Source organism: Poecilia latipinna, unplaced genomic scaffold, assembly GCF_001443285.1.
Source record: "Poecilia latipinna isolate Pla-1442-1.1 unplaced genomic scaffold, P_latipinna-1.0 Scaffold104, whole genome shotgun sequence".
In the NCBI taxonomy this organism is placed as follows: Eukaryota; Metazoa; Chordata; class Actinopteri; order Cyprinodontiformes; family Poeciliidae; genus Poecilia; species Poecilia latipinna.
This window is the reverse complement of record NW_015112720.1, coordinates 734,370-754,525: the sequence shown is the minus strand read 5'-3', so window position 1 is coordinate 754,525 and position 20,156 is coordinate 734,370. Positions and strand designations below refer to the sequence as shown.

At 39.0% G+C, this 20,156-nt stretch overlaps 2 protein-coding genes across 4 annotated transcripts; both read right to left on the bottom strand.

The window, feature by feature from the left end:
* Nucleotides 1-279: 279 nt before the first annotated feature.
* On the bottom strand, nt 280-9,904 carry vcp (valosin containing protein). The gene is made up of 17 exons (XM_015027664.1): nt 9,754-9,904; nt 6,785-6,896; nt 6,496-6,668; nt 6,269-6,411; nt 6,047-6,177; nt 5,837-5,968; nt 5,473-5,575; nt 5,246-5,379; nt 4,923-5,058; nt 4,140-4,252; nt 3,189-3,353; nt 2,965-3,087; nt 2,657-2,869; nt 1,576-1,884; nt 1,032-1,187; nt 797-951; nt 280-531 (listed from the first exon to the last, which is right to left on the bottom strand). Exons 1-17 carry the CDS (start codon nt 9,768-9,770, stop codon nt 426-428), a joined length of 2,421 nt encoding a protein of 806 aa, XP_014883150.1. The 5' UTR covers nt 9,771-9,904; the 3' UTR covers nt 280-425.
* A 936-nt stretch (nt 9,905-10,840) lies between these two features.
* fancg (FA complementation group G) lies at nt 10,841-19,505 on the bottom strand. 3 transcript variants are annotated; one of them, XM_015027665.1, is made up of 14 exons: nt 19,290-19,505; nt 19,010-19,106; nt 17,376-17,501; nt 17,074-17,246; nt 15,581-15,731; nt 14,779-14,903; nt 14,532-14,678; nt 13,384-13,544; nt 13,204-13,270; nt 12,795-13,111; nt 12,664-12,704; nt 12,413-12,586; nt 11,328-11,442; nt 10,841-11,068 (listed from the first exon to the last, which is right to left on the bottom strand). In XM_015027665.1, exons 1-14 carry the CDS (start codon nt 19,356-19,358, stop codon nt 10,975-10,977), a joined length of 1,857 nt encoding a protein of 618 aa, XP_014883151.1. In that variant the 5' UTR covers nt 19,359-19,505; the 3' UTR covers nt 10,841-10,974. The 3 variants fall into 3 exon arrangements, with proteins under 3 accessions (XP_014883151.1, XP_014883152.1, XP_014883153.1); XM_015027666.1 differs by having other exon boundaries at nt 19,010-19,103; XM_015027667.1 differs by having other exon boundaries at nt 19,010-19,100.
* Between the last annotated feature and the right edge of the window lie 651 nt (nt 19,506-20,156).

The window sequence follows — 20,156 nt, the reverse complement described above, 5'->3', positions numbered from 1 at the left end:
TGTTTATTTAAAAAAAAGAAGAAAAAAAAGTCATCAATGTTTTTCATTCAGAGTCTAGCAGAAATCCCCATCACTATAGCCATTCCTGTATTTTTTTTTAGATATACTGACAATGAAGCCACTGAAAAAAAAAAAAAAAAAAAAAAAAAAAAAATGCCAACCCCGCCTTCTCTGACCCTGTTTGCAGTCACTCACCTTCCATTTTCGTCATCCCAGTCCCCCACCCACATCAAAGTCAGGGCAAACCAAGTGGATACATGCTGTCTCCAAGAGAAATTATACAAAATAAAGACAAAAAAAGAAAAAAAAAAAGAAAAAAAAGAAAGGGAACACATGAAAGAAGCACAAAGTCCTAAAAATGTGGAATCTGGTGAGAATTTGTACAGGTGTGATCCCAGGACCAACCACTGTGGGGCAGTAGGCATTTATCCATAAAGATCATCGTCATTATCTTCGTTGAACACTGGACCACTACCAGTTCCACCAGAGCTGTGACTTGGACCGCTGCCTCCTGCAGCGCTGGAGGGAAACCTGGGAGGGAGGAGAAGAAGAAAGATGTTCAGCTCCAGGATCAAATCATTTCAAATAAACTGAGTCAGAACGTAAACTGATTGGGATTGTACTCCTAATAAAACAGAATTTAAAGATGTAGCAATTTGTTGATTAAGGATATCTTTTGTAATGATAGCTGTGGTTGCCAGATAATGTGCTAATTACTCATCAATCTCTTTATGCCCTACAATAAGAACAAATCTCCTAAGAGGCATAAATAAGTAAAACCCATCAGAAAGCGTACCTGAAGCTGCCAAAGCCTCGGCTCTGCTGCAGTGTCTGAGCAAACATCTCGTATTTGCGGATGTCGTTGTCGCTGACAGAGCGACGGGCAAACCGCATCGCTTCTTCAAAGTGGTCCTTCCTGATCTCTGGCACGGGGTCGTCCTCTTCTACCTCCTACAAGGACAGAGATGGATGAGTTCATGAAGCGTTCAGGAGCAGCAGGGAGCAGACGCTCCGCCTCACAGAGCACTGACCATGGCCGATGGGTTCGTCTGCCTCTCCCGTTCTCTGCGGATCTCGTTCTCGATGCTCTCTCGGATGGCGAGCTTACAGGCCCGCTGGCAGATCTCTGTGAGATCAGCGCCGGAGAAGCCGTTGGTCATCTTAGCCAAGAAGTCCAAGTCCACATCCTTCAGGGAAAAAATGAAAATAACAAAAACCGTTTAATATCTCGTTTTGGGTCTGATTTCACACAGAAAGCCTTAAAAGAAAAAAGTCTCTTCTAAACACATAAAAGTTAAAGTTCGCTGTGTATTGATCATTTAATGTGCATCGATTCTGATGACGACACCCCACAAAATGTAATGCTTGTTACTGGCTTCTCTATCGGTAATGTTTATGACTACGTTTTTATGATGTAAAGCACTTTGAACTGCCTTGTTACTGGAATGTGCTATACAAATAAACTTGACTGAAAGTTATTTAAGAGGAATTTACTAGAATACAATGCAGCATCATTACACTCAACTCAACCATGCAAGTAAATGGACCATAAACGATGGCAGACGGCGCAGTCACCTTGCTGATGGGACTCTTGCGCAGGTTGGCCTTCAGGATGCTGATCCTGCTCTTCTCGTCTGGCAGGGGGATGTAGATGAGCTGATCCAGACGGCCAGGTCTCAGGATGGCCGGGTCGATGATGTCTGGTCTGTTGGTGGCGCCGATGATGAAGACGTTCTTCTTGCTCGACATGCCGTCCATCTCGGTCAGGATCTGGTTGATCACACGGTCCGCAGCTCCGCCGCCGTCGCCAACGTTGCCGCCGCGAGCCTTAGCTATGGAGTCCAACTCGTCGAAGAAGAGGACACACGGAGCAGCCTGACGAGCCTGAAGACACAAGGACAACGGTTTTAAGAAGCAAGTCGCTGGCAGAGTTTATTTTATATTTGAAAATTCTGTATGTACTCCTACTCAAATTTAATATACCGGATATACTTGGGGACACTGAGAACATGAATACGTCATTTGCATGTTGTATGACTCATAAAACACCACGTTAGCGCCGGTTTCTGATGGTGAAGGGAACCAGAACATGTTTTATGACAAAGTCTGCTTCTCTTGAAAATTGTCGACACCTCATTTTGTCAAATCTAAACAAAATGATCCAAAACTAAAAATAAAGTTTAGAACAAAGCTAAGCATTTCATTAACTTAATCAACTTGTGAAAGTTAATAAATAAAGAGTTCTACGAGTTGGTAACAAAACAGGCCCAGTTGAAAAAATGTATTAAAAATCATGATGCTGTCAAAGCTGTGAAATGTTTAAAGTTCATCTGCAGATTCTCTCATCCATCTGAACAACTATTCCCCTGCAAACATCCACATTGCGTTTCAGAGCCATTTGTTTTCTGCCCAAGTAACCATCTTCTATAAACAAAATAATTACATTTAACAAAATATCCAATTAAGATGTGAATTAAATATGTCAACATGAGAAGCGCTACATTTGTTATATATGGAAAAAAAAGTCTAATACAACCTTAATTTATACTCAGTTTTCTTTTTTATGCATTTATTTTGACATGGAATCTGACTTTAAAGACCGTTCCTCTGAAGTCTTAGATTTAAATTGTCTGACCTGGGGGGAAAAACAACTTACCTTGTCGAAGATCTCTCTGACATTAGCCTCAGATTCTCCAAACCACATGGTGAGCAGTTCAGGTCCTTTGATGGAGATGAAGTTTGCCTGGCACTCATTGGCAATGGCTTTGGCCAGCAGAGTCTTACCACAACCAGGAGGACCGTAGAAAAGCACACCCTTGGATGGGGTCATGCCAAACTTCAGGAACTTGTCTGGATGCTCCACAGGGTACTGAATTGTGCACAGAGAGACAACAGTGTTACAGTAAGAAAATACCAAGTTTGAAAAGAGTAAAGAACCCCTTTCTGGCATAATCTCTCTCATACCTGCACCAGCTCCTGCAGCTCTCTCTTGACATCTTCCAGACCTCCAATATCGTCCCAGGTGATATTGGGAACCTCAACAACCGTCTCCCTCAGAGCTGATGGGTTGCTCTGGCTCAGAGCCCACTGCAACACAGTGTTGACCGAGTTAGTATCGACAAAGACGGCCATTACTGGCCAACTGAGGCACCTAAGCTCCATTTGAAGAGATCAGATTACAGGTTTACCTTGAAGTCGTCCATGGTAACGGCAAGAGAATTCATGACTTCAGCATCAATAGTCTCGTCCTCCAGGTCGATCAGGTCCATCTTCTTCCTAATGGCCTGCAGGGCAGCCTCGGAGCAGAGAGCCGCCAGATCCGCACCGACGTGGCCGTGGGTCTCATTGGCCACCTGCAAACAAAAGCATCAATATTCCCAGTAAGGGCGCTGTGCTTGTGGTTCAAAAGGTCGCCACAGTTAAGACAATATTTAAAATTCAGCAATTTCAGCAAAAGCAAATATTTCTGACATTTTTGAATATGCAGTCGTATCTACTAAAACTGAGAACAAGAAGTTATGAGGCTAATTTTTCAGATCAAAAGTAAATGCGTTCTAGCTCCTAAAAACAGATTTTTCAAAACTGGAAATTGCGTATTAGGAGTTCTTTTAGAGCCATCCACATATGTAAATATTCTCTCATTTAAAACAAGCAAAATGTTGTTTTGCTTATTTTAAAACATTTTAAACTAGCATGTTTAAATGTCTACTTTGAAATATTTTCCTATCCAAGAAATATTATGTGGTTTCCTGGGATGTGATTTGCCATTTCACAGTGGGGTTTTAGGCAGAAGAATTGAAAATGGCATATTTGCCAGTTTTAATTTGTGACAAGAAAAATAAAGCTAACATTTCTGCAACATGTAGCTTGATTTGTTTCTGATGCATTTCAATTGTAAAGCAAATAAAATATGTAGGGGAAATTTAAATGTGACATACCAAAGTATGCTTAGACCAACTGTCCATATGCATCAAGTTTATTTAAGCCAGTTTATTGGAACAAAAAGTTAGGATATAAATGACAGAATGGCACTTATGGTGTAGTTATCTAAGAAAATAAAAAAACAAAAAAAAAACAAATAAACATAAAAGGCACCTCTCTGTTACTCATATCACCTGATGGGAGTAATGTGCACAAACCTGTTCCAAGTCAACATCGTCGGCTAGTTTCATGTTCTTGGTGTGAATCTGCAGAATCTCCAACCTGCCGGTCGCATCAGGAATGCCAATGTCCACTTCTCTGTCAAAGCGTCCTGGAAGTGGAGGAAGGTGCAAAGCGCTCAGTGGTTTTAAAATAATAACATTTGAGATGCATGTCAACGTAATTCAAAACCCTTTTCTCAGATGAACTAGTAGAAGATGTGCATTTGAAACTCAGCAAAATCCATATCCCGCTCTCCATAAAGCCTGTCATAAACATTAAGTCACATGCTAAAAATGCAGAACTAGAGGGATAGAGATGGGCGAGACTGACGGAGCGTGCTCTGATCTCCAGAGCTAACAAAACTAAATGCCTGTGCTGTTATGCAGTATTTTGTTTTGCAGGAAAACCCCTATCTTTTTTTACTAAAATGAAACTGAAACTTAGTCCAAAGGGACAATAATCTGTATAATAATGCCCACAGTCCATCTTAAAACCGTCAATATATAACTGTCAGGTAGTAAGATGACCATTTTGATGTGGCAATTATTTAAACAGAGTCCATGTTCATTATAGAGAAAATATACACAAGCAACCAGGATACACAGAACAGCATTTGCCATAGGATTTAAGGGGAAACGAGTACTTGCTACACCAGCTGTAATCACTACAAACCAACAGAAGCACAGCTTAAAAAAAAAAAACCCTCAAATTAACTCGCATATCTACATGGGGAAAAAAAAAAAAAAAAAAAAAAAAAAAAAAAAACACAAACGATTTACCAAATCTCCTGAGAGCTGGATCAATGCTGTTGGGTCTGTTGGTGGCTGCCATGACGATCACATGAGCTCTCTGTTTCAGGCCGTCCATAAGAGTCAGCAGCTGGGAAACTATGCGCCTCTCCACCTCTCCATGAGTCTGGACAACAAACACAAAACACACAATGCTGGAATGTTGAAACAGATTTTACAGTAGCAGCGAAATATAGCCATGTATAATGAACAAGAATGTTCTACGGATTAATCACTGTGCACTTTCAGTCTATTGCAAGCTCTAAAAAGGTTTTGAAATCTATTAGGCAGGCCTTGCAGCACTTTGCACTCACCTTCTCTCTCTTTGGAGCAATTGCATCAAGTTCATCAATAAAGATGATGGCAGGAGCATTCTTCTCTGCTTCCTCAAAGGCCTTTCTCAGGTTACTCTCACTCTCTCCAGCCAGCTTACTCATGATCTCAGGGCCTGAAAGCATGAAATCAAGGCTCCATTTTAGAGGCAGCATTTCTACTATATACAAGCAGCTTTCAAAACAGAAATGTTGCCAAGTGTACACACCGTTGATTAGGAAAAAGAAAGCTCCTGTTTCGTTGGCCACAGCCCTGGCAATCAAGGTTTTTCCAGTTCCAGGTGGTCCATATAGCAGAATGCCACGTGGGGGCTGGAAGGGCAGAAACATTTGAAGACTACATCTTTCTCAAAATCTAACTTCATTCCAAGAATAAATTAATTGAATACATTTCACTAAACTCAAGTCTCCTAGTGATATAAAGGTTTAAGAGGCTTTTTTGAAAGCTCAAATAAACTCTAATCAATCTGTCGCATGTTTGAATTCCAGTTTGCAGTTATAATAAAAAAGGTCAAGTTTTGCTCCATATTTGAATAAGAAAAAATAAATAAATAAACCAAGTGCGTGCCTGACCTTGACTCCAATGGCCTTGAACAGTGCAGGATGTCTGAGAGGCAGCTCCACCATCTCTTTGATCTGAGCCAACTGCTTCCTAACTCCTCCAATGTCATCATAGCCCACTTCATTCAGGGACTCCTCCTCATCCTACAGGTGGAAGACTCAACATTTTAGTTTCCACGTCATTTATAAGAAATTAAAACGTATGGACGAGTGTGTTCGTACCTCTCTCCTGATCGGCTCACCCTCGCAGTGAATGACTGTGTCGGGAGCAACTATGCAGTAGGGGGATGGATCGGTCTCCACTACCTTGAACTCCACGGCTCTCATGCCACCTCTGACCAGGAAAATATCACCTTTACAAGTCAAAGGAGGGGTGGGGGGAATAAGTTACATGTCGACTTGTATCTGTACAAGTTAAAAGCAACAACGGGGTGTGGAAGTCACCTTTGCGGATCGGTCTGTAAGCCTCCAGAAAGTATGGCTTCAGGTAGACTTCAAACAGGTTGCCAGTGATTCCCTCCACGGTGTCGTCTATAGGGAGGACATGAATCCTCTTTCCGTACTTCACATCAGGACAAGGCTGAATGCTGAGGAAGACATTATACTTAGCATGGCTTAACACTCACACATGTATGTAGGTGAAAGTTGGACAAGAATCTGCTTTCCCTCACCTGATGACGTCACCAAGACGGACCCTCAGGTTGTTGCGGACCACCCTGTTCATCCGGACCTTCTCGTCGGAGCAGGTGTCATCTGAGAGCACGATGCACACCGTCTCCCGCCTCTTCTTCCCCTTCATCAGAACTGTGTCGCCACGGAAGAGCTGCAGTTCGTCCATCTTGGCCTAAGACACAAAACATTGAATTGATGAAGTGCTCACATTTTTCTGAATCTCACCATATCGGGATCGGACTTTGTTTCTCCAGCTGTGGAGTGGGCGGAAAGCCTCTCAATGATTACCTGAGAAAGAGAGACCACGCTGTTGTCTTCATTGATGGATTCATCAACAATCAGTCTGTTGGGTCTGCTCTTTTGCTTCAGAATAGCAGTTTGTAGGTCATCATTTTTGGATCTACAGAGGAGAAACGGAGGAAAGGGTCAAACTAAAGAATCTTACTCCTCAGCATAACGGCCTTTTTAAATAAATAACAAAATACTCAGATGTTTATGCAGAAAATAAAATTTTCACTTAAAGTCAATGGCAACAACATGGTAATTTTTTTTTCCGTTTTCATACAGAATACCTCCAGAGTGAAAACATGGCGATTTGCAAAGCCTAGTGCCATATTTGGTTGGCTCAAGGTCGAATCAGTTTTTTGTCTGTTCATCCCAACCTAATTCCATTTTGTTCCAGTAAATAAAAACCATTCAGATTACATCTATAATAATATTGTACAAAGGACTGTTAATCATTGTGTTCTGGCATTTTTGATGAAGATTGAACATCAATCCAGACAAAATCTTCAAATTCAATCCATCCAGCCATTTTCTGCCGCTTATCCGGGGTCGGGTCGAGGGGGCAGCAGCTTCAGAAGGGAGGCCCAGACTTCCCTTTCCCCAGCCAATTTAAAATCAACTGTGCCTTATTTTCTGCAAACGATAACACTGATTAGGGTTCTGATTAGGGGTGGGCATTTATTTTATTGTGTATTGTTTGGGATGTAAAAATTTTGATTTATAATTGTCATGATAAATTCTAATTAATATTTGTACTATTTGTTCAAAGACAGTATCATATATCAAAGTTGAAAATATTAATTAAATCAAGTTAATAAATCAGTAACTTGATTTAATAGTTATGTTTTTCAAGAGCAACACAGCCATGCAGTTATATAAAATAGAAGTAAGTAGTTCTTAGCATTTTATTGTTATATTTTGTGAAACCATTGTTATAACAATGTAAATCCAAATGCTCCACCCCTAGTTCTAATCACATCTGGGCTCAATGACTGGTATGAAACATCCCCAAATGGATGCAAATTAAAGCATTGTGTGTACCAAAATCTTCATGGTATACGACTTCTTTTGGGTCCTGGCCATTTCGTATTCAAACGTTTTTACCTGGTAGAAAATCGTGCAATGTATCTCACCGATCATGTACAACTGCCAAAGGGATGTTTCATACTGATTTTGACAATTAAAATCTATTTCTTACAATATACATTGAGGACATTGTGTTATTTTGTTTGATATTTAGTCATAAACTTCCAGATCTTAGGGAAGTCAACTTCCAAAAAGGAATTAGAATCAAACTAAATAGGAAGACAATGTAAAACTGTTTAGAATAAAATACAATTCCTTTGTGTCATTGAAGCATTTTTATGACAAAACAAATGATTAATAAAAATACTAAAAAAAAAATTAAAAAAATTCACATGGAGTTGTTTCAGTAATTAAAAAGGTCAATAGGAAAAGAAATATTGACCAGGAGTCCTTCGTTTGTACCCAAAAGTCTGGTACAAAGCCAAGACAGCAAAATGGTGAGAGGACCAGCACATTACGTCTCCAAATACAATGCCTTTTAAATGTAGTTTTTGGTTTAAATTCTTTAAAGTGGTACAGATTTTGTTTTATTTTGGCCAGCTTATTTATTCAGCATTACCCACAATAAATCTGAGCTGGAATCTCAAACCACTTTATAAAAAGATCCAGCTCTACCCAATCCAATTTCAGTTCAAATTCCACTCAGAGCAATTTAACTTATAAAATACTACTAATAAATCATACTCTATTCTAATTACATGCAGAGCAACCTGAGCCTGTTGATTATACAATGCCAACTTGGTAAGAAATGTGTTATAATTGAGATGTTTTTCCTTTTTAAACAAATGCCTGGTTTCAGTTTTACCTCATTGTCCAAATATATAAAAGGGACGCATAAGAAGGATGTTAATTTGCCTCTGAGAAACTGTTTACATTTCTGTAAATAGTCTACTAAAGCTATGTGGTCCACGTTGTATTGATACGAGCAAACAGGTCATTTGCACAACATCCCAACAACCACCATATTACGTTACGCACAAAAAATTCAATAATACTTTTCTACAGTCATAAGACCACACAAAGCTAAATTAAAAATGTCGCCATTTTCTAGAAACTTCGCGGAATATTTTGGTAGTTTCCTTTTTACGTTGACAGCATGCTAACGTAGCCTGGAGCTAACCGGCTGGTGAGCAGGGGAACGCAGATGACACAGCAAAAGAATCTGAGGAAAAAAACTTTGTTAGCAAGCTCGGTCCTTTTAAGAAATCCCATTAAAATTACATTGCGACTGGTCAAATCTCAATTTAACCTTGTGTATGCTGTAATCAGATAGCTAATTTCAAGAGTTTTATTCTAACTGAATAGATCCATAAAGGCTTGCCGATCGCCTAAATTGAATTAGCCTGCGTTGGTGCACCGTTTAGCATAGCAGTTCGTCGCAACATTATTAACCGTTTGGTCCCGTAGAATTGTTAGCTTGTCGGGTAAACTTTTGACAAGCTGGACAGCTGAAATATAATGTTTTCACTTTTTAATACGAACTGTAAATAATGAGTAACCAGGACCGGTGAATAGGCCAGTTTTCAATGTGATCGTGGATGGCTTTGGCCTTGACAGTGCTAAGCTAAAGTTAGCATTCGAGTAGCGATGACTGCGCTTTGTGAAGTCATACAACTGAGCTAGTGAATACCGTTAACCGACCAGGAAGAAGCGTGCGTGGTGACAACAGTTTAATAACAAATAAAGAAGCCAACATACAACTGGTAGTAAGTGTTTAAAATACGGAAAATACTGCGGAGGATGAAGTAACTGACCTCATTAGCTCTCATGCTAGCAAATTCGTCATGTATTAGCATTCTGAACGTTAGACCTTTAAAGGGTAATAGTTAGCTGCCACTGCAACAAAAAGACGCTTTTGAGCAAATCTGTAGATTGTATATACTTACTCCCCTCCCGAAGCCATGGTCGTCCACCTGGTTTACTGGTAATAAATATAGAAATTCTAGCTAAATGTTAAATGAGCTGAACCGGTTTCGCTACTAGACGTTCCCTGTGCATTCACACGAAAGAGCAGCAGTTTCCTTTGCCTTCTTTACGGTTATACCATGAGTTACACACAACCTGCTTTCTGATTGGCTGGAACCACTCCGTCAAATTCGGGAACCAATCAGACGTGTAGAGGCTATCGTCACCAAGGGTACTTCTGAAGTTTAGCCAGTTACAAAGAAGAGAGAGGAGGTCGTTAAGTTTATTTTCTATTGGCCTATTATCAAACCCCACACATCCAATTAACGCTCACCGCGTTGATATAAATCCTGTAAGTTTGTGTTATTCCTCATAGTAACAGTGGTGTTACCTCAGGCCCGACTTTAAAATTATTTGACTGTAAGGAACTGACTTTTTTCCTGAAAATATTTAGAAATTAAGCCTGACTTTTCGTTTCAAAATAATTCTTTTAAAACAATACAATTTACTGCACTTCTACGGAGCAAATTGTGATACCAATTTCTTCCCTAAGGCAGAAAACACACTTTGAAAGAGAGAGAAAAAACAAGGCTTTCTGAAATTAAAATTAGACAGTTGACCATTGATTGATAAACATGTCATTTCCAGTTCCAACTTTGAAGGTTAAGGAGATGTCAGCTCATCTGAACTTATTCCAGCTTCACTGTCCTCCACCACGGTTTGTATAATTTTACAATTTTTAGACATTAGAACTCTGACTTTTCAGTGGCTAGTGTACATCATACCAGGAATAAATAGTTTTATCCAGTCACATTAGGTATTGAAAGATATAGCAACACAGAACATTATGCCAGTTGATCCTTATGAGTATTGTGAATCAACCAAATCCAGAACAATGTCAAACCTTTTGCCAGTGTACATAGCTCCTGCTTTGTTTGATTTAGGTGTGCCAGGGCAGGTAAGCATCTAAAGGTTGCAGGGTGGTTGCTCAGAAAAGCAAATTCTGCAGCTGCAGACTAACTGATAGTAACATACTTACAGAGAAATGTGCACACACAGATCACATGATGGGTTTTCATAAATATAGTTTCTTTATTTCATTCTCTCCACATAATTTTCTTGCTACCATTTGACTGTTATTGCACAGGCCGCCCCAAATGTTCATTAAGTGATTAGGTTTACTTTTTTATCCTCTAAGCTGACTAGGTAGGACCAAGTTCTTGTAGTTTTTGGCGCAGCTCTGCAGAATCCAGCAACGGTCCAGACTGAAGTTCTTGTGCATACACAGGAAGAGCCCTGCAAGAGAATTGAGGTTCCCACCATAAGACAAAACAAAGTAAACAGGTTATATAATTAGGTTTTCCCTATCTCTAGATGTTCTTAAATCTGTGTTTTTCAATCAGATCTAAATAATTCAAATTATACAATTTCTAATTTCTTTTTCACTTCTTCCTTTTAAAGTCCCAAACTCCAATCTAACAGATTGTTACTGGTTGATATGAATTTCAGTAAAAAGGAAAAGCCTGTATATAGAGCAGAGTATAAAGTATCTCACTCTGATAAGGATGGGATGGGATTGCTCCAGGTCTGTTCCCAACAAGCAGCCGCCTCCTGCTTCCTGTCCAGCCTCCACAACACCTCCCCATACCACCGCCTGGCACTCACACCCTCTGAAACCGAAAGGATTGGACGATCATGTGATTGAAAACAGGACAATGTAATACAAGTACCCACACAGTGGTTTTAAATAACATATTTCCTTCTATTTCAACACAATACACAATCACAAAAATACACAATCTGACATGTTCACCGCTAGAGAGCAGCCCACTTTCCCTTTACAAAGCCTGCAAGTGGGCTGAGTATTTCCACAGACATTTGATCTGTATTTTGTGGTTTCTTGTTTATAGGCACAGGTTATTTTTGCGTCTGTATTCTCACATCCTCTGTGCAACAAGCTTTTACGATTACTTTTTTGCAATAAACAAAAACATTGCTAAAAATCAACGAAAGTTAAATGGCATCCATTAATGTTTACAGCATTGTTTTAGATTATTGGGGCAGTTGAAGTTTATATATAATTAAACAAATTAAAATGGCCTTGACAAAATAAATGTCACCCTTAACTTGATTCTCTATCGCAGATCTATTTGCATCAATCACTGCTAACCTCAGAGTTCAGCTTGGATGCTTTTGGGTCATTTGAGTTGCATTTCCTATTAACCTCATACTCTTTTATAATACCGACAACTGTTGTCACAGAAACAATACACTACTTGGAGATGGTCTAGTGGAGTTTACCACATAAATTCAAAACCTTCTTTTTGAGATCCTGATCTGATGAAAAACTTGAAGGCATTTCTGATACTAATTTATGTTTCAAACATGGCTATACTTACTTACCAACAAATCTCCCCATACCTCTATTTGTAAAGCAAACAAATATTTTTATTTTACCCATTTAATTAATTTACCCTGTCACATATTGAAGGTGTACAGGGAAAAATAAACAGCTTTAAATGCGCCGTTAGGGCACTAACATACTATCATACACGCTCGGATCAGAACTCGGAGGACACTGTGAGATATGCATCTTTAATCATAGCTGCACTCATTTATTCACAGCTGTGGTGTGCATACCTGGGTGGGCCTGCCGGCTGAGCTGAAGGTCTCTGAGGGCCTCTCTCAGCCGGTCTATCTGGGCGAAGCTGATCCCCCTACCAGCTAATGAAAGTCCCTTTAGTCTTTGGAGGACACACAAGTCTACACCCTGCTCAGCATCTTTATCTGCGCAGGGCATTTGTAGAGAAAAACCTGTAATGAAGCATGCAATTAAGAAGAGACTGACTAGAGATCCATTCCAAAATACTTTTTTTTTAAAAATACTCCACCTGTGTCTTTATAGTGCACCTTCACCAACAGGTTGATACACCTACAGTGCAGAAAACCATGTTGAGTGTTTATTCAGAATTCCACACAGAAACAGTCTGAGTAAAACCAGCCCAGAACCAGAACCACAGACCTTGTGTAGTGGGTTACTGCTTGCTTCCAGTCCTTCAGCTGAGAGTAGCAGTGACCCTGAAGGAGGTAGGCTGCTGCTGTCCAGAGCAGCCTTACCAACCCATTTTCTGCCTCCTCCGTCACCTCCCCGCTCCCGGCCACTCTCCTGGCCACTGGATCCTCCAACAGTACTTTTTCTGGAAGCAGATCCAGAGTCGACCCGATGACCTCGTCACAAAGCGCCATACAGTCTGCAGGCCGCCGGGCCATCAGTAAAGCTGCTCCAGCCTCAAGGTAGAGTCTGGGTAACTTGGGGAGGGTGGAGACCGCAGCGTGAACCTGAGGCCATAAACATGCAAAATAACACTTTTCAGAAATACTACTTCATTCGTGACTTCTTGGAAATGGACCGTCAACATGTTTGCTCTTACACCATGCTGATCTTCTGACTGAAGAGCAGCAAGCAGGTCCAGATAACACTCCACGCCTTCTGACACCCTAAACAAGCAGAAATATTCTAATTTCTTAACAACAAAGTTGACACGTTCTCAAATACATGATATGTGTCGGGTGAAAGGAATTCACATGGACCACCATGCTGCTTCTCTCACCTGCTGTGGATCACGCATTTGAGAGCCAGACTGTGAAGGACACTGAGTGCAGATGGGACAGAGAGCAGGCTGCTCAGTGATTGGCTGCAGAGAAATAAGGACGGTGAGAGGAGACGGTCTGCAGCCATGGCAGGTTCTGTAGTCGAGGGTAACAGCAACATCTACGGAAGAAAAGAGGTTTGTTGTTTCAGTATCCACACTTGGAACTCACTTAATATTTTTCAGTGATAAAAAGTTAGTTTTTCACTTATTTGCTCATCTAGTCAACTACAAAACACATGTACAGTGTTTGGGGAAAGACATTTGTATGCTTTGAGCATTTTCCAATTTTGTTACAATTCGTTCCACAACTTTATTAGTAGTGCATATTTAATAGGTGGAAGGAAATTCAGGACTGTTTTTCAACTTAAACATCTCAGAAGGATGGTGAAGGCTTGCGTTCAGCCCCCTTAACACTGAAACTCCTAAATAAACACCTGATTAGGATCTAGAATCAACCTGAGTGTGATTTAATGTGATTATAGACTGTTTTTCTGTAACCCAAAGTTGAACGTTTTGGCCTGAGCAGCAATGTACGACGCAAAAAAATTCTACACTGCACATCATCCTGAACATACCAGCCCCACAGAGAAACATGGTGGAGTCAGCATCATGCTGTGTGGATGTGTTCTATCAGATGGGACAGTGAAAACGGTTGGAGCTAAATTCAGATATATATAGATAATCCTGGAAGAAAACCTGTTAGAGGCTGCAACAGATAAGAAACCAGGAGAAAAATGATGTCAAACACAGTCAGATTATGGTTTAGATCAAAATTTATGCATGAACCAATCAAAAATCTAGATTTAAATTTTAGTCCCTGTCGCTATAAAAGGGTGATTTTATAAAACCTTTATATTGGTTAAAAATGAAAACATGTAATTATGCTTTCTACTTTGTGTTGAGCTATTAAACAAAATCCTAATAAAAGACATTTAGGCATCCATGTTTGTCATGGATGACAAAACATGGAACTATTTAGGGTTATTAATACTTTTGGAAGACACCCACTAATTATTACGAAAACAATTTATTTGTATCCATTAACATAAGAGACAACAAAAATCATCTTATTATTTGGACAAATATTTTTATTTTAGGTTACGCACCGAGTGCAGAATGCGAAGAGCCTGTATCTCCGCCTGCGAGTTTTCCAGCCGACTGTAGATGAGCGCGCTCTGATAGAGAGCACAAACACAGCGGGGGTCCGTCTCCAGAGCCTTTCGGTAACACTGCAGTGCCATCTGAGGGCGGTTCTAGAGACAAGTTCAAACACACACACACACACATGCAATGAAACAACCTAGCACTCTACTTTTTCTGTTATCGACGGTTTGTGTGAGCGGCCTTATGTACCATATGGGCGAGGCAGGAACCTGAGAGGAGGTGTGTGTAAGCGATGAGAGCTCTGGGAGCAGGCGAGGCAGAAGCAGCCTGCAGAGCAGAAAGCACACTCCAACCCTCCGTCAGCCTTTCTGCACCTTATTAAAACAAAGAGAGAAGAGCAAAACCGCTTGGATTGTTATTCATCAACAGCCGCTAACATGAGAGGGGAATAGCATTGATCGTCTTAGCTGAAGGAGTTGGGTAATTAGGAAACAAGTGAGCTGTCAGATCCGATCATTCTTACAAATTTCTCATTTTAATACTCCAAACTTTTCTGCATTAAGATTCCCAAATATCTCAACTGATTTTGAAGCATTACAAGGAAAAAAAATGTGAAAAACACAACTTTTACTGCATTCTGAAACAAATTTGGGGCTTTAAACTTCCCAGCAACCTAAATGACTACAGAAATATATGACTATTTGTGCGAGGCCAATTCTTCCTGTTGTTGTTTTTGTCTTCTTACAGCTCGACTCTTCCAACATGCTGCACTAGTTTCATTCAGTTTCACTTTGCTACTAACCATAAACAATTATTCCCAGTTACAAAGTTCAGTTGAGGTCATTATAACAGGAAATAGTTAATAATTCTCTACAAGAAGCCCATCTGATAGCTTTGGCACTGCAGACAAAAAAAAAAGTGATACAATACAGAAAAATTTAATACATGTGTTAGAGAACACAGAGCTAAAATATTATAAATGTTAAATGTTGTTTAGTCACACATACTGGAATCAGCATTGTAAAACTCAACCAGTATAAATATTGCTGACCTTGGACAATTGCAGTGCAGATCTTCAACAGATCAACAAGCCTTCTTGGGTCCAGAACCAGTATGGGGATATTGGAGATCTTTTCCTTTGTTTCAGCCCTACAATCATTCCAAACTGCTCCACTTTGTGCCTCCAAAAGAGACACCTCCTCCTGCATCAAAGAAAAGGAGTGTTCTGAAGTTTTTTCGTTGATAACAACCAAACCTACACAGAGATAAAACACTGCAGAGTTTGAGAAAACAAATTATAGACCAGGATGAAGCGCGAGGTATTTGGGGTTTGGAGTTTTCAGGGGACTCTTGAAGCAACAGACAGAAATCTAGTGGGCAGAATGGCTGCAAACTGGATGGTTGGGAGGAATTTAGAGAGTCTGTGGGTTAGGACTCTAACTGGTCTAAAGGAAGTTCTGGAAAACTGCTCAACAATTCAGAAAAAGAAAGCAGAACCCATCCCAGGCTGCAGGTCTTAAAATTACTTTAACGCCAAATGAGGTTTTCTCCACTGCCTTGCAGGAAATTATTTCTGACACGCATGAAGAGGTCTAAAGTTTGTCTGTTATACTCTGTCCTGAATACAGCAGATAGACAACAAACAGCATCCAGACGATCGGACAATGAAGTGACTATGAGAGTGTTTTCACATGCAAAATCCATTTTATTACTGCCAGCGTTAAATGTTGTTTTTTAGACGATGTTAGCATCTTGATTACTCCAATTCTTATTAATCCATTAAAACCAATTAATAAATACAACTGATATGCGTGTCAAGTGAAAATGTTACAAATTACATTTTAATTATAGTGTTTAAAAGTTGAGGATTAATTTCCCTATGGAGCTGCTCTCAAGACTGAAATTAAACCCATTTCTGTTTATTTTCACTTCAGTTTGATCATATTTGATATTTACACTGTGGTAAAAGTTTATAAATTTATGAATGTATAAATACCTAAATACCTTAAGTTCATTTATTTATGTAATGACTTAAGTAGCAAGGTTATAAAATACAAGTCTTTGCTTACGTTTTATCATGTTGTATGCAAAACAAACAGAACCAAAATGAAATTTTAGTTGTTAAATTTTAAAAAAAACTAATAGCAGTCCTGTTGATTTAGGACTGTTTATTGTTTTTGATACAAATGGATCCTGTCAACAAAGTCTGGATAAAGATGTTTGTTGAATGAAATTTTACTCATTCCAAGTTATTCATTCACTAATATTGAAAGGCTGGACATATATGATGGAATAATGAAGGGAAAAAAAACACCAAATAACCTGCAACCTAAACTCCTTAGGGAAAACACAAAAACATTTTTCTGGTGTTCCCTTGTATTACCAGTAATTTGGCATAAAGCATGTGAGACCTAACATTGCTCATAGCACATGCTCACATTGCAAAAATTTAATTTATTTTTCTGCAGATCACAAACTACATTCAATTATTCTAAACAATATAAAGCGGTGGGAATAACTCGTTAAAATATATTCAAAACCAACCTGAAAGTCTTGCACAGCGGTCAGGCGGCTCTTGGCCAGCCACACTCCCCACTGCAAACAGAGGAGGCTCAGGACACGACGATGCAAAGCTGTGCCAGTCACTGATTTAAGAGCCGTTCTCCAAAGCACAGAAGGGTCAGAAGTACCAGGATCATCTCCTGCTATCTGAAGCACTACCAGGAACAAACGTAAACAGTAGGAGAGTTAGCAAAACCTTATCAGGGTAAGATTACCTCTTTGGCACTAGCTGGTGTGATCAACAGTACAGTAAAAGGTTCCCGTGCTTTCAGGCAGAAACTTACGTCTCTGGGCGGTTTGTGTGAGGAGCAGCTCAGCCTCATCAAACTGAGACTGAGCAGTAAAGCACACACAAGTGTTATAAACGACAGAAAGCTCCAGCTGTGCACGATCCAAATGAGGAGGAATGCCTGAGAGAGATAAACACAGTAAAAGAAACACATGAGATGAAAGCTATAGATGAGAGCTTCTCACAGAGTAATATACAGATTTCCTTAAGATTTTTCATCTCAAAATTCTATACTTTCCTAGAGTCAAATTTTTCAAGTGTTTCTGCAGTTTTTGTAACATTCTGGACACTCGAGTGGAAAACGTTAAGCTTGAGTGGCTTAAATTAGAAGTCTTATCTTTCCAAGTGGGGTATGTTGCATTTTTCCTGCTGTTTGTTGCATCAGAACTAACTTAGCCTCTATTTTAAAATATTGTCTTCTTGTACTTGCAAAATGAGATCTGGAGTTGGCATCAATCACTGCATTATTCAAACTAAATTGTGAACTTGACTTAATTTGTTTAAGGTACTTGTTCTTTGCATTTTAACCAGATGTAGTTTAAAGACACGTCTCTAAATTTCGGTCTAAAGTCTGAAATTTAGAGAGATTATAATTTAAATTTTTAAATGTGTGTATTCATAAGGTATAGGTGATATATATTTGTTATTTATATTATGTAGTCGTAAAGAAAATGAGGAACTTAAAAAGTTCTTCCTAGTTTGTTCTCTTGTCTTTCACTTTATACTATCAGAACCTCACAAACACAAATACTAAAAATGCAACATAGCTTTAGTTTATTAAACAAGTTAATTGAGTACAATAGATATATCGAGTGGTGCAGCTGTACCACTTACCAGCTCACAATAATTGCATTCAGTCATACTCTCATACAAATCTATGTTTATTGGAATTTGGATCCAACGGTGAAAAACATAGTTAAACAATAAAAGTAATAATAATCCAAACAATACTGTCAGTTTTGAAAAAGTCATGAATTAGAATGTTTCTTGTCCCCCGCCCCCCAAAAAATTACATTTTATGTGTTTTTTCATTGCCCCTAATAACAAACAGGCAATACAGTAACTATCTAATCTTTGTATACATTCAGTTAGTAACTCAGTAAACAAAATACTGATGGATAAAATAAAAATAAAGGTGTGAGCTGATAAATCAAAGTTGAAGAATAGCATTTAATTATAAATTAATGTAAAAAAAATGTACATTGCATTTATTATGCAAACTTAGATGTTTAGAAAAGTGAAGATAATAAATCTTGAATATATATAGTTTGTTTATACCTAAATCTAAACACATTTTTCTACCCTATATAAATTACTGCAAAATACTATATGCACATAGATTGTTTTAAATTAAAAAATATTTTCTGTTTGCTATTTATTTTATTCTGATTAACAATTATATCTAACAAATACAAAAAGGCTTTAGTGTGGATTTTATAATGATCATTGTGGTATTAAGATATGCTGATATTGAGTATGAGGGTTTGTTCGTCTTCAAAATCTTGATGTGAAAACGCTCCAAGAAAGACACTCCGTTGACACGAACTAAGTTGAACGAAAGATGATTTTTATTTTAAATTGCAATTGGTGGGGTGGGATAAAAAAAAAAAATAGAGGATTGTGGATCACCTTGTATTTTTCTGAGAAGTCTGTGAAAGTCGGAAGACCATCGTCTCTGCCTGAACAGGTTGTGCTCTCGGTTCGGTTCATTTTGCCCATCCTGTAGCTGAAACAATCGGTCCAAAACAAACGACAAATTTTAGAAGGATGTATCTGAGTTTTCTACCTGCAGACATGCCACTTTACATTCTTAGTCCACCACAACTTAGAAGAAAAGTAGGAACAATATAGCTAAAACTTAATATTATTAACATTTAGCAGTTAAAATACATATCTAACAGGAATTTACCTTACAGCCAGAAGCTAGCTGGTTATTTTCCTGAGTCCAGCTTTCCAATAAACTTGTTGACTGAATCATTTTGTCAAAAACTGCATCACTGTTTATGGTAAAAAGGATAAAGTTCCTGGAGGTTGTTTAACTTTCCCTCGTTCACAACCGGAAGTCCAAAACCTCACTACAGTGAAGACTTCTTCTTCTGGCATCAGCCCGAAAGGTGCACTAGCGCCACCGTCCGCTCTGGAGTGTGGGGCACAGAACCAAATGCTGCTAATCAAGACAGAAAGTGAAAAATAATGTGATGTCAGGTCGACTGGTCAAGTTGAAAAATAAGGTAAGTGCATTACCGCTATCAGCCTGTAAAGAGTGTGGATCAAAAGAAACAAACAAACAAAAAAATCAAACCACAGCCAAAAAATAAAAGATAATTGTACTATTTTTCATTTTGTGGCTGACAAATAATATGATTATTTTTCATGATTAACTTGTAACCCGTAAAGCAGCTGCTGGGTTTGTTCTGGTGTAATATCTGTTTTGGTGTAAGGTTCTGCTGCCCCAGGTGGGTACATCTGTGAATGACACGAGCAGTTCTGTTGACTGTCCAGTAGGTGGTGCTGTGAGGAAGCCAGGCCCAGCTACTCTTCTAGAAACTTCAATCAGTCTACCTGCAACAGCCCTCAAACTGTTAAGAGCTGCTGTTTGCTTGCAATCTTCCAAAAATAAACGCCATTTACAAGTTTCATTAAATTCATAGCTTTATTCAGAATGATGAATTCCCACAAAGTGAAACTTTAATCAAATGTAGAAATCTGGTTGCACACAGACCCAGATTTTAAACCCTTAGGAGTCAGTGTTCTAAATGGCCGTTTTTGACTAATT

Bases quoted from the DNA above. Each gene is read 5' to 3' on its own strand.
- vcp (XM_015027664.1), bottom strand. The intron at 6,412-6,495 runs GTGAGGGAAAGC...TGTCTTCCTCAG, and splicing joins CGTCTTGGTGACGTCATCAG to CATTCAGCCTTGTCCTGATG. The intron at 3,088-3,188 runs GTAAACCTGTAA...ACTGTGTTGCAG, and splicing joins TTACCATGGACGACTTCAAG to TGGGCTCTGAGCCAGAGCAA.
- fancg (XM_015027665.1), bottom strand. From the start codon at position 19,358: ATGATTCAGTCAACAAGTTTATTGGAAAGCTGGACTCAGGAAAATAAC. The intron at 14,904-15,580 runs GTCAGCAATATT...TGTTTTAATAAG, and splicing joins CTGCACTGCAATTGTCCAAG to GTGCAGAAAGGCTGACGGAG. The intron at 13,545-14,531 runs GTGCGTAACCTA...TTTCTTCCGTAG, and splicing joins CTCTTCGCATTCTGCACTCG to ATGTTGCTGTTACCCTCGAC.